Below are 13,356 nucleotides of genomic sequence, written 5' to 3'. Positions count from 1 at the left end.
GAAAGCAATGTTGTGTTCAGAAAACACAACTACTGTTTATGAAGTATTCCCGTTGATGAACCTTACACACCTAACAGAGCTGCCTCAGCTGGGAGAGCCAGGCTTTGCCTCTGTACCTGATGAAGACAAACCAGCTCAATGAAGGCTGACACAGAGCAAGATTCAGAGCAGGAATATAGCTTATGTACTGTCACAACTGCAAAAAAAGCTGCCATCTTTCTCCCATGACTGAGCTGTAAACTTGTCCTTCTTAACAACAGTCTGGGAGAATTCCAGGCAACAGGCAAACTGTCTTCTCTGAAAATTTGTCCATTTAATGCTGAATAAAGCAGCCATTTTTTTACAATGTGATTTTGGCAGATGAACAAAACCACTGTTCTTTGGTTTAAAAGGTGCATGAAAGGACTTTCAAAGGCAAATTGATCAAGCATCCCATGCAAAACATGATAAAAAGAGCAATCTTGCTGAAAGAAATTTAAATATCATATCACAGAGTCAGAAAAGTTGGTCTACTTAGCTTCAGGACCTGGTTTGAACAAGAATCATGTAACCATGATTCTTCAGCATTTCTGCATGATGTTTATGAGAAAGCCTTCAACAGCAGCACTATTATTATATCTTCAGAAGTCAAACAGAAATGTTTATAATGTAAATGTCAGTGTAAATTTTTATAATTTTTATTTTCAGAATTTGAGTAAACAACATGAGACTATTTAAGCAGCTAGCATCTGAATTGCAAATTTTTAATAGTTTCAACACAGTTCTTTGTTAGAGAGGAAATCAGGTAACAGCTTGCATTAGCTGATGCACTAGCTAATAAAAACCAAATCTTTGTGTTTCTATCTTTTTTTCTCCATACACTCTGTTCTATCATCTACATTTTTTTTCTCCTCTTCTGCTGAAAAGGAGCTGTAAGCCTGTTCAACCAGGCAGACACAGAGCAAAAACACTTAAAGTCTTTTAAGAGCCAAGAGATCTGCAGTTAACGCCCTTGGTGAGTAAAGATTTGGTGCTTCTCCACGCCTCCCATGCTGGCCACAGCTGACAGGAGGGTTCCAGGAATATGAGTATCTACAGAATCCATAAAAACAAGGCTCAACATCAGTCATCAGCTCCCCCACCTATTCCTCTGGGGGGAGCAATTACTTTTGACTGAAGACATTTATTGGGCATAGGATAAAACCTACAAACTCCAGACTGTGCTATTTGGATTTTGTCTGTTTACAGGAGCTACTTTGTTCTACTTGGTTGTTTCCACTGTTTAGACCCATTAGAAACAGCCATTATTGCCAAACCCTGATGTTTACATTGATGCAATTCAGGAATTCATGGCTTAAAATACATAGCAACATTTTAAAAAAATCTCCACAAAGATGTAACATCAAAACTTGCAACTTCTACTCCACATTAGAAAAGGCTTACTACCCACTTATGTCAATCTACTTCCACACATCCTTGGCATTCAGCTGCCATTACCTGTAGGTGTGAAAGGCACTGTTAGCTGCTTGTTCGTAATTCATTATTGATATCTTCAGTCAGTTTTTACCACACCTTTTGCTTAGAAGCCACCCACAGCCAGGAGCAGCTGCTCTGCCTGGCAGGACCTGGGATGCAGCACCAAGCAGAACTGCACCCTTCACTGCTCCCCTCAGATGGTGCCATTCCTACATCCCCTCCTGGAGGAAAAATGAACCTCTCCAGACCCTCTCAGCTAGGGAGGAGGTGGAGTGCCAAATCTCCTGAATGTCTGAGGAGAGGTGGAAAAACCTGGCAGAAGTAGCAAGAAGACAAAGCCTGAGCATGGAGACAAGGGGGAGGTAGAGAGCTCAAGGATGCTCCGCAAGAGGGCGGCAAACAGAAATGGTGTGAGGCAACACAAGGAGCAAAGAGGTAAGGAGCCCAAATGCAGGTCTAAAGCAAGCAGCTGGGGAGGAAACTGGTTCAAGGAACTGGCAAGGAAGAAATTGAGACAGAGGGGGGCAATAGGAAAAAAACTACTTGTGACATTTAGAAAACATTACTCTCCACATCCTACATGGTTCCAGAAACTCCCCATTACTCTGCTGCCACCAAATACCTACCCCAAAATTCATGACCAGCCTTTTTCTCCTAGAAAGTCTACAGAGAGGATGAGACCTCCTGCATTTCCTACAGCAGAATCTTCTGTAATGGAATTACATTTTTTGATTCTTCAGCTGAATTATGATGCCAGAGGCTATGATTTCTGTCTTTACCTTGACCTGCTGTTCAAAAACTCTTTAAATTTAAAAAAAAAAAAAAAGGGACAACATTAATGCAAAGACATCCCCAACATCCCTGCAAAACACTTCAGGTCAAAGACTCAAAACTCAAGTAAACCAGGTTTCTTTGTGACCATAATTCTGAATTCTGATACAGGGTTAATATTCAGGCTGGAAAATTATATGTCACATTTACACCAGAAATTTTTCTTACTGAGTAGGTGTTTGAGAGTGGGGACAAAATAAGAAGCCACCTGAATAATTTCCAGAATTGGTATCAGAAAGTCATACTAACTTGCAAAAAATCCAAATTTTCATCAGAATTCATTTTCACTATGGAAACAATAACAGAAGATGTTATTTCAATCTGATGGCTTCACATCCACACAATTTTGAACATTTTGACTGTTTGTACAAATAGCATCGCATTAATTCCTTTCCTTTTTTTTTCTTGTGTATTTACAGTAATACAGAATTAATAAAGCAAGTGGAAGCCTTGGCAAGAGAAGACTTCTGTTTTCAGAGCTGACTTTCAAAATAGTAAGGAGAAAATCACCATCCTAACTTTTCCCATTAAATTGTATACTGACAGGTACAAATATGCAACAACACTGAAACATTTATTCTCCCAAAATTAGCATTATTACTTTATTTTGTGCTTCATTACAATCTGAAAATCCAATAGGCAAAAAAAAAAAAAATAGGCATAATGTTAAAGCATTTTACAAGCAAAATACTTTACTGTTTCCATTTCAATTTGCATGGGGTGGGATAAGTGTATGGGTTAAAGAATAAAACATACAGAACAATACCATAGAGTTCATCAAACTGCTCTGCAGAGTGTTACATTCCTGTGAGTGAACAGTACTCAAGCAGCTGTTTCTGCCAATGGAAAACCATACACTTCACCATCGACAAGGCTGCCTTCCCATGACCATGATGAAGCATGACAGCTGCAAGCCACTGGTTTCTTTTCTTACATTGTAGGTCATTCTCCTTTAAAGAAATTAAAGAGTTAAACAAGCTAGAATGCATCCATCTATGCTCATTTCTTTTCTACCTGAACAAAGGACAATATGGAGAGAGGGAATTTTTAAAGCCAGCTTTTGAAACTGGTTATAATAACCTCTGTCTCTCATATTTTTAGGCTCATGGAGCTAGCAAGCTTAGAGCTTCATCCACATATCTTTGTCTACTATTACTGTGCATCCAGGTAAAAAAACTGTACTTTTCACTTTATGGAAACAAACTGCAAAGAGATCATGCATTTTCCCACTGTAGTCACATTTCTGTTCCTCCAACTGTTTAAGTCTGGCTTTAAAGTCTCACAAAACTAAAAAATAGTTGATCTAAGTTGTAATAAAAAAAAGAATATTAAATACCTTTGGTAAAAATAGATATATTTAACAAGTTTAGAAAAGCAAATAGTTATATCGTCAAAAGGAGAGTATAAAAATGTACACGATAAAAAATAACAAACACACAAAAAAATCATCAGCCATAGTAGTAAGAATAAAGGCACTGATCTTTTCAATGTTTGCTTTCTTAGCTCACATTATTGTCCAGTCTTCCTTCTAAAAGGCAGGAGCATTACTAGAGCATATGGAAAAATCCAGTCCTTCCTACCAGCATTAGACAAATTAAATTTTATTCGGAAAAAGACAGTCTGTTTTAACCCAAGTTTATACAACAGAGAACGCTTTGATTTAGAGTACGTAGGAGTAGCTGAACACAGAAAGATTTCAGGTGTTTTCAACCAGAGGCCAGATGTACTCGAGCTGTAGAAACGAGACAGCCAGCAGGATCAAGTCGCCATGATGTCAGCCTTCTAAATCTATTTTTTACTCCTAAATTATAAATCCATGTATTGCCAAGAAAATTGTGGGGAACAACAACAATACATATATTTTAAATCCCTCATTGATTCCTTTCTCCCATCCTTTCACTGGGCCTCCAAACAGAGCTGTCACACAACATATAATCCCAGTTTGGCTTCTCCTCTTTTTAGAGCTCACTGTAAATCTTCGAGACGGAAGATCCCCAAAGCAAATAACTGAGATTACAGAAGGAGATAATGCACAAGCCCCATAATAGAATCAGCCATTGATTGAATGTGCTTTGAAAGAAAACAGCACAATTATATCATGTTTATCCTTCAGTATTCCTTTTGCACACACAGTCACACTCCTCGTGGTGTTCCAAGGGTACATCTGTCAATGATTTATGCAATCCCCGGACACCAATCCTTGGCTTCAGCTGAAGAACCTGAAGGAGAAGAAGCCAAGCATCAAGAAAACAGCAAGTGCTTCATCACACACCTAGATTATGAGCTAGATTGCACTAGAAACCCACTGGATGACAGGAAGCATATTAAAAGTGAATTTCTTCATTAATTCCACCCACTCATTACTATTTTTGCTTTTACCTCAAGCCATTTACAAAATTGATTAAATCATGTTGAACACGATTAAATCATGTTGCTTTGCCAAAGAAGAGTCTTGCAATTTTAGATTTCCACTTAATTTTATTTAAGAGCAAACAGTAGAGTTAACCCAATTAGAAAATTCTATAATAAATAATTTTAGCTATAAATTTATAGCAAAGGAAAGGAACAAATATTTGTTTCATTAAAAAGTTGATATCTACCACTAGAGAAAGAAGAATGAAAGGTATGGTTTTGATGTATCTGAACTGCACCAGTAAATACCTCAGAAATTAATTAATAGTTACACAGAAAAGTATATTAATAAGAAAGATTTTACCTTTTTCAATGTAATACCTAATTAAAATGCTAAAAAATTATTTACTAAAAGTGCAATACTTAAAATATTTTAATATTAACGGCAGTGCATTAATTTTATTAAAAATAAACGCCCTGATTGGCTTTCATTATTTCCGAACATGCAGATGTAAAAATAGTGCGTACCTCATGGTATTTTTTAGTGACTTTTGTTGGCACACACTGGCACTCGTTACAGCTCTGCTGACAGCAGGCACAGTTTCCACCACAGCGTTTCACCAGCAGACACAGCGGCCAGAAGATGGTGTCCGTTCTTTTCAGCTCCTCACGCAGCAACACCGAGAAGTTGCGCGGGGTGCAGCTGTACAGCCGCGCCTCCTCCTTCAGGAGGTTCAGATCCACCACTGCAAACAGACAGAGAAAATTGTGCTCGCTCGTCTCACCTGCAATCCAAGCTCCTTTGTGGCGGATCAACTTCAGCGGTGCAAACCCATGGGGAAGGTTCACTTTTGTGCAGGTTCAGCACAGCGCCATGAACACCATGAAACTCAAATGGAATGATCGCTGCACAGTGATATTCACCCATTAATTTATAACTCTGGTAAAGATGGTTCCATTTAAAGCAAGATTTGGCTGCTGTGTTCCAGTATATGTTTTATCAAATCAACCCTAATGGAAGTCACTTTGTTCACACCAATACTCTGAGCTCCAGCGTTGCTATTCTATGGTCATTTTGGATTTGGAGAAACACACACAGAGCAATTAAGAATCCTGCAAAATTTCAAAGATATTTTCAATTCACTTGCAATAAAGCATTCAAACTTCTTGTTGCAATTTCAATTATTGCTTCTTTGCTAGGGCATTGTAATTATAGGAAGAATGAAACCATTCATATCTAAGCAGAAGTCACTTTTATGGACTAAGAACTTCAAGGAGTTGTCATCATCAGGGAATTCTGCACAGAATAAATAACTGGGCAAGATTGTATATCTATGTAACTATTAGTAGGTTCCATTTTCTCCTCCCTCTCCACAGCAGCATATATAAGAATTTCTGTTGTTCCACTAGGTTTCATTTTCTCTTGGTGTGTCTTAAAAAAAAGTTCCTCCTTGTAAGCAACTAACTTGAAGTGCAAGTTAAAGACATTAATATTTGGCACCAGTTTCCCTATAAACTGGTTCCACTGTATCATACTAAAGTTTCACTATGTCAATGGTTGAACAGCAAGTTCATAAAAAGATCTGAAAGAGAACAAGCTCCTCTATGCTCATCTTAGCTGCATAGTCAAGAGATAACAAGCCTTGAAATAAGCAGTTCAAATTGAAAAAAAAATCATAAGACTGGGGAAAAAAAAAGTGAGAAGCAATGGAAATTGAATTTATTTCAGAAAAGTCAGACTATAATGATCACAATCTAGGATCTTTTCTCTGAATTGTTTTTCTCCACACCTACCATTAAGGAACAGAAGCGATGTCTAATTCACAGGGATACTACTCTCTCTAGCAAAAAACCAAAAGATAAAGAGAACATGAAAACCCCATGATAACATGGCTATTGAGATGAGAGAAACAGAGGCCCTGAATAAAGTGACAAAGACCTTTAACCAACTGGTTTTAAGCTAAATCAAGAGAAAATTAGAGGCAAAAAGAACCCCAGTGCATTAATATAGCTTAAAAAATACTTTAATGTCATATATTCATAAATAAAAATAAATACAATAAAGCTAAAATAAGTTTCTGATCTGAATCATCCTCTAGAGAAATATCTTTTTATCCCTCTCTACTATGTAAAGAGCCTCAAGAGGTCATCAAGAACTTCAGCCTATCAAGACAAGATAATTCCTCCTAATTCTATTTGAGCATAGGAGACATAAAAAAAATTTGGAAGCTGAATTTCTTTAGCAGAAATGTTCACTGGTACTCTCTAAGGTGCAGATCTTTGGGAAGGAATTTCAATCCATGTTCCTTCAGACATTTCTTTTGCAGGCATATCCATATACTGGCATCCATAAGTAAGGATTTATTGTTGTGAAAGGTCAATCAAACACACTGAAGCCTTTTCTTTGCTTGCACTCACAGTGAATGCCAAGCTGGGAAACTTCATTCCATCACTATCAGGTTAACATAGGCTCCTAAATAAACAAAGTGAATTTTAAGAGGGAAGAGTGTTTAATAACTCAAATAAAGTTACTGATAGTACACCAGCCTGCCTCCCACACTGCAAGAGCATTCCTTGGAGAAAGTTGAGGAGAGAGCAGAGGAAAAGAGAGACAAAACTTCCGGGGGAGAGATTCACTGTGAAAAAACAGAAATTATTTAAGCCCTTCTGATCAGCTAATAGCTCTGGGCTGAGTCACTTAAAAGGTGGATGTGTCTACCTCCATTAATCAAGGACTGTGGACAGGAATGGAGTATTTCTTTCTTCTGTAATGTTTTCAAACATGTAATAAGTGAGCTGTCTGAATGAGGATAAAATGCCTGAAGCACACTGTGAGAAGTGCTAGTTCTGCTAATACTTTCTCCTGGAAGATTGTTTCTGCAGAGACTGATATGCTTGGTGCAGTGAATTTGAAGGAGCTAATCTTATGTGCTGCTCAGCCCTTCCCCACGGGATATTGAAAGTGGGCACTGACACCTCTTCCAGCAGGCCCACAGAGCAGTGGGAGAGAGATTCTTGTGTGGTGATGTCCTTCTGCATTGTCTCCTGCCTTCTGGCAGCAGCAGAGGAATGCATCAATTTCCATACCTACAGCTAGCTGCACTTATAGAGAAAAGGGCAATGTGCTAAAATAAACAGCATGTTAGTCACTTTGTCACAAAAAAGAAATTAATTTGAACTCAACCCCTCAGACCTGCAGACATTAATTTTAAAAGGGTTCTGTTGGAGAATACACAGTCAGCTCTTAGCAGGTATCTTTCAGTGTGCTGTACTGTTACAAGCGGCTTCAGGAGAGATGAACAAACGTCGTGTTTGATAACCATGCTTTAAAATGTACTAAGGTATATTGCTATAATACCTCACAATGAACCCTGCCCTATCTTATGTAATTCAATTTCATTAAAAGGTCTGTGGCAAATTTATCTAGTGCTTATATAATCACTTCTTTGAAGTGTGTGAATGAAGCTGTTATTTTTTCAAAGAGTAGCTGTCTATTCAAAATTTATTTTAACACACTATGGGCATGAAACTAGATGAGAGAATGTATATATTCCCCTAAAAGTGTTTACTTAACCACAATAAAAGGTTATGTGGATTTCCCAAGTGCACTGAGTTACAGTACCTGTTATAATGTGAACATTTAAACATTCCTTCAACTTGGCTTCCACTCATGTTGTGTGTTTGACACAACAGTCAAGGTTCTTTTGTCTAGCACTAGCTCAGGAGGAGTGAAAGGCTCTGCAGTAGCACATAAATGTGAAACACTAAAATAAAAATAAGTGAAGGATAAAGAATCTAGATGCAGGCAGTAAAGTGTCTTTCAAGAGTGTGCCAACACTGGCACATGCAACTGAACTAATCCATGTTCACAGCAGCCTGAAATTAATTGTGTTATGTAACTGGCAATGCAATTGTCTGGCATCTTCTGGATGTGTATTGAGTACCACAGGGAAACTTCTCTCCCAAAACATTTTTCCAGCTAGATACTGGTCTCAAAGTCAATGAAACAAATTAAATTCTGGTTGGGGCACTTGTGTGTGAGCACAGATAGCTGCAGAATGGTTTTCATTCCTAAGCACTTTGGAGATGTTCCTGGGAAGGTAAGTTTCTTACTGGCTTCTACAATAGGAGCTGTTACAAAATCTCAAGGAAGAAGTGGGATATAAATAAAAAAAAATGTGACATAAAAAACCACAACTGCTAAGGACTATGCTTTGACTGGGACTATTTTTTTCCTCCTTAAGATTTCAGAATATGATCTAAAGATTATACATAGATTTCAGTGGGAAGTGATGGGATAATTTTTGTTGCACAGCAAAATATATTTTATTTTTAAGCATGTTTAATAGTATAAAAGAATCTAGGACTATATTTCGACATCAAAGCCTCTGAACTTGGTTCTTCTTTCCTGACTAAAAGTTTTTGGAAGCATTTTATCCAGAGAAAACATCAGAGACAGAAGTTCTCTGGAATTTAGGTTGTCTAAATATAATTTTTCATACAAATTATTATGTAGGACTGGAGGATATTTCTCTACATAAAGTAAGATACAGTTTTAATAACTTGTTTATGAAAACAGGACAGTCATTTAACTTTTACACTGAAACACTGTAAAAACAAAACTGATTTAATCATTAATCAAAGAGTTTGAATAAAACAAAAATTTTAGGATATGCTCTTCTCACAAACATTTCTTAAAAAGGTTTTGAAATCCAGCAAACATGTTGTTTGAGAGAATATCATGGTGATAAAAATAAAAAAGAAGAAAAAGGTTTTGCTTTTCCTATAAATTGAATAGTTCTATGTCACTTCAACTGGACATATTTTCCACCTCAGGCTATTATATTACAGACTCAGTAATGCAGTCTGAGGGTGGTCTCTATGACAAATGTGGCAATACCATGCTATGTTTATTCAGTGAAAAAAAACTATTTCAGCATCTAATTAGAAGTCTTTAAAAGATTTACTCTGATAGTTTCCTTCTAAGATATGTCTTGCAGGGAGTTTCTTTTGTCAATATAGATGTTATCCAACACCTGCATTTTGTTTTTCTCCCACTTACTGTGTGCTTATGGCATGCATTTGGCAAATACTAAATCTCTTTAATTAAGGAAGTGTTAAATGACTATCTGAGAGCTTTTAAAGATGTTTCCTCCTCTTTGGCTCATAATTTAGCTGCTCTATGCACAGCTATAGCAATTTGGATAGGGTAAAAAGGCTGATTTCTGGGCTCTGATCTAAGAATTAACTGTCAAACCCTTAAATTTGAGCTATGCAAGGTTCTACTTCCTCCCTTTTCTTGGTGATCAGATGATAGCCTCCTAGTTTACCTCCACCAACAGGGAAGTCTGTTCAGTTATGCTCATACGTTTTCATTTTCATGCTGTGTGGTGGGCAAGGAAGGTGTTATTGCCTTCATGCTATCCATGTTTACCCATAAACATGAAATAGTGGGTAGCATCTGGATGGGATGTGGCAGGAAATTCAGGAGTTTCAGATGTAGAAGGAAGAAAATGAGTTGCTGATCAATAGATCTATAAATTTTGAAAACACAGTCTACTTTACTTCTGATGACAACTGCATGATCAACCCAGACATAGAGACATGGTATTTCCTAAGGTGTCATCAAAGAGAAACATTTAGGTATTGCTGTCAACTCATTTCATGTAGAGACTGGAAAAAATTTAGGGAAATAAAAAAATCATTCACATGATACAAGTGTAAGACATTACCTACCTCAAATTAAAATAAAGTGTTTGCCCTTCATAAAAAAAGAAACCCACAAATTTCAAATATGTTACCCTATCAAGACGCCCTGCTACTTTAGGGAAATAAAGATCTCCCAGGTTCCCCACAGGAAACTGCTGTGTTTGCTAATTTTTTTTTTTTAATTCCCCATTGCTGCCCTATCCTGCTAAATTCCTTTAAGTTTTGAGTTTAGCTATTGTCCTTTTTCAAATAATACAATGGTGAGGACAGTGCACAACTATGGAACCTGCTCTATTTCTAATGTATTCCTTTCTTGGAATATATTAGAAACTCAAGGTGAAGAACGCTCTTAAATCTTTGTCAAGAAATCATATCTATAGCAAGCTGCAAGGCCAGACAGAAGAGTAAATTACCTCTTGACTTCCTCCCATGAATGTATGCTTTCCCAAGAAGCTGCCACGTTGGCCTGTACAAATCTTCCAAATCCAGCTGCCACCGCTCTGGTTCGAGATAGCGGATAAGGTCTTCCACGGTGCTGAACCCAGCAACGGCGTTGTTTAACACATCCAAGGGCAAGGCTGATGGGGGCAGCAGGGATGGGCTGGGTGCTTCTGTGTGGTGCTGCAATCAAGCCCAAGAGAAGAGCACCAGTCAGAGGGTTAATGTATCTGCTCTGACAAAGTACGGTACTTTACTCAGTTACATAGCTGGGAAAGTTTATAAGTGGATAGCTTGTTTCCAAAGGACAGTTTATCTAATAAGACAAATGACAAGAGTCAAAAAGTACCTAATTATTCTTTAGCAATAATTGTAAACAAACTTCCACTGCAGAGTTTACCTACTTCTTATATTTCCAGGCTTGCAGCTAGCATGCCACTACACCTGTCCTTTGAACATGTTCACTGAGTGACGGATGGGACTTTAAAAACAGAACAAAGGGTGATTTAAAAATATGGCCCCATTTACAGGCATTTCCCAAACCCCTCTAGAAATCTGAAACATTTCACATTCTGCTTCTCCTCAGAAACTTAGCCACAATCTTTGCGTTCTTGTCCTTCAATGCAAAATATTAACATACCCCAGTACAAAGACAGCAAATATTCTTGCTCTCATCTATAAATAAAAAAAAAGCACCAGTTGTGTTTCATACAGTGCTAAGAATTATGTTTCTGGTTAAATAATAATGAACAGTGTTATAACAACATCTGGCATAACTAAAATTATTTCTCCCTTACAAAGAGAAAAAAATGCTCCAAATGAAGTCAAAAGTATTTAAACATTGAAATTGAGTCCTGAAAAAGTACTTTACCACAGCACAAATCTCACTGACAAGCTCAGTGGACAGGAACACTTAGTCACAGATAATTCAAGCAAAGTGAGGCATCTGTTTTTGTTCACTCTACAATCTGTTTTAAAATTAGGCATTGATTTTTATTTTCAAAACAATAAAAAATGACAGGAAGGTAAGCCTAAACAGGAAGCTGATCCTGAAGCACCTGAAGTTTAGACTTTATGCTTTTCTGTATGCAGACATTACAGCAGACATTACAACAGACATTATGTCCACGGTAATGCACCAGAGCAATTCATCTGGATCATGTAAGAAAGATGAAGAAAAATTTGAACACGCTGCTGATTTAGGGGATGGAGAGGACAAGAATATGTGTTTATATAGATATCTATATTTTAAAATCCTCATAACACTTAGTGTCAAAATGGCACTGTCAGTACTGTAATGTGAACTGTGTATATACTATAATCTTTTCTATATATAATGCCAGATCAATAGCAGGGTAGTCATTTACCTTTTCAAAATTATCAGGAAATTGATGAGAAATGCAACAGTTATGCTGGAAAAGAAGATTTACTGTGACACTCAGCAGAAATTTTCTAAAATATATACTCCTGTGGTAGCTGCATCCCATACCAATAATAATATTTTATTTTCTGTCCTCTAAATGCTATTAAATATGCAGTTTTGGTTTCAGCTAAATGTGTGGTTGAAAGAGCAGCAAAAGGGAGTAACCACTATGGCCTTCCTATTTTTTGCTTGAAGGCTTTCTCTACAACTTCAAGAAATGCAGCCACTAGAAGGATTTGTGCTGCTTTTTGACTGGAAGTCTTGCAAAAATAATACAAAACATAGATTAAGTGTTCTGCTACTTTTACTTTTACAATATTTTCATCTTGCTAATCATTTCCATTAGAGTTGGTGAAACAGTTGTTTCCCATCCTGGATGAATGTGGTTTTCAAAATATTAAAATATTTCTTCTTCTCTTTGCTCTATTGCCTGCATTAAAAATAGTTACATGTTGATCCATCTATTCCATTATGATAATAAAGCAAGAGATTCTGGTCTATAATTTAAATTGTTGCTTTTAGCAAAATATGTTACTTAGCAGGGTTCAGAAGAGTGCTGTGACACTGCAATTCAGATGGTCAAAAAAATAAACCTTCCAAAATTTTTCTTCCTGTTTTTCTCTACAATGCTGTAACAGCCACATTTCCTGGTTTGAAGGTGCATGGTTTTACTAACATGAAAAACAAAATCAATGGTAGAACTAATAACTGAAGTAAAAAAAAATCTTCTATTTTGTTTTCAGCTGAAGAATTTACTTCAGTGTCTTACTTCTGCTAGGATTTTTGTTGCCAGAGAAACAAGTGGATTCTAGAAGAAAATGTATTGATCTAGAATCTATATCCATATTTACAACTTACAACACCCACACTAAACAATACATACGTAGCAAGTAATCCATCTGTTTATAGCATTCTGGATTCAATAGGCATTTGCCTGAGTTAAAATGTTGTGAGGATATGGTGAATCATTGCACTTAATGGTAACTCACAATTAAAATTGCCATCACTTTCTAGTCATTCTCACAGCAGCCCAAAACAGAAAGAAAAAGTATTTGAAACAGCAAAATCATACAGCATTCAATGTTTTAGAATAAAGTCATTAGGATCTCAGGATTGAGAATGTTTTTTCCAATAATCTTTAATGTTAG

The 13,356-nt window shown here is 36.9% G+C and overlaps 1 protein-coding gene across 1 annotated transcript in view; it reads right to left on the bottom strand.

Annotated features, from left to right (window-relative positions):
- Positions 1-2,859: 2,859 nt before the first annotated feature.
- The window catches only part of PDGFC (platelet derived growth factor C), a 56,284-nt gene continuing 45,787 nt past the window's right edge, over positions 2,860-13,356 (bottom strand). Inside the window, exons 4-6 of the mRNA XM_014308951.2 lie at positions 10,761-10,968; positions 5,167-5,384; positions 2,860-4,505 (exon numbers count right to left, since the gene is read on the bottom strand). Of these exons, the coding sequence (XP_014164426.1) occupies positions 4,389-4,505; positions 5,167-5,384; positions 10,761-10,968 (543 nt within the window). The 3' untranslated portion in view covers positions 2,860-4,388. The remainder of the gene's footprint in view (positions 4,506-5,166; positions 5,385-10,760; positions 10,969-13,356) is intronic.

The sequence above is a fragment of the Geospiza fortis genome, unplaced genomic scaffold (assembly GCF_000277835.1).
Source record: "Geospiza fortis unplaced genomic scaffold, GeoFor_1.0 scaffold40, whole genome shotgun sequence".
NCBI classification, from domain to species: Eukaryota; Metazoa; Chordata; class Aves; order Passeriformes; family Thraupidae; genus Geospiza; species Geospiza fortis.
Note: the sequence above shows the minus strand (reverse complement) of the source record. Positions and strands in the feature narration are given on the sequence as shown.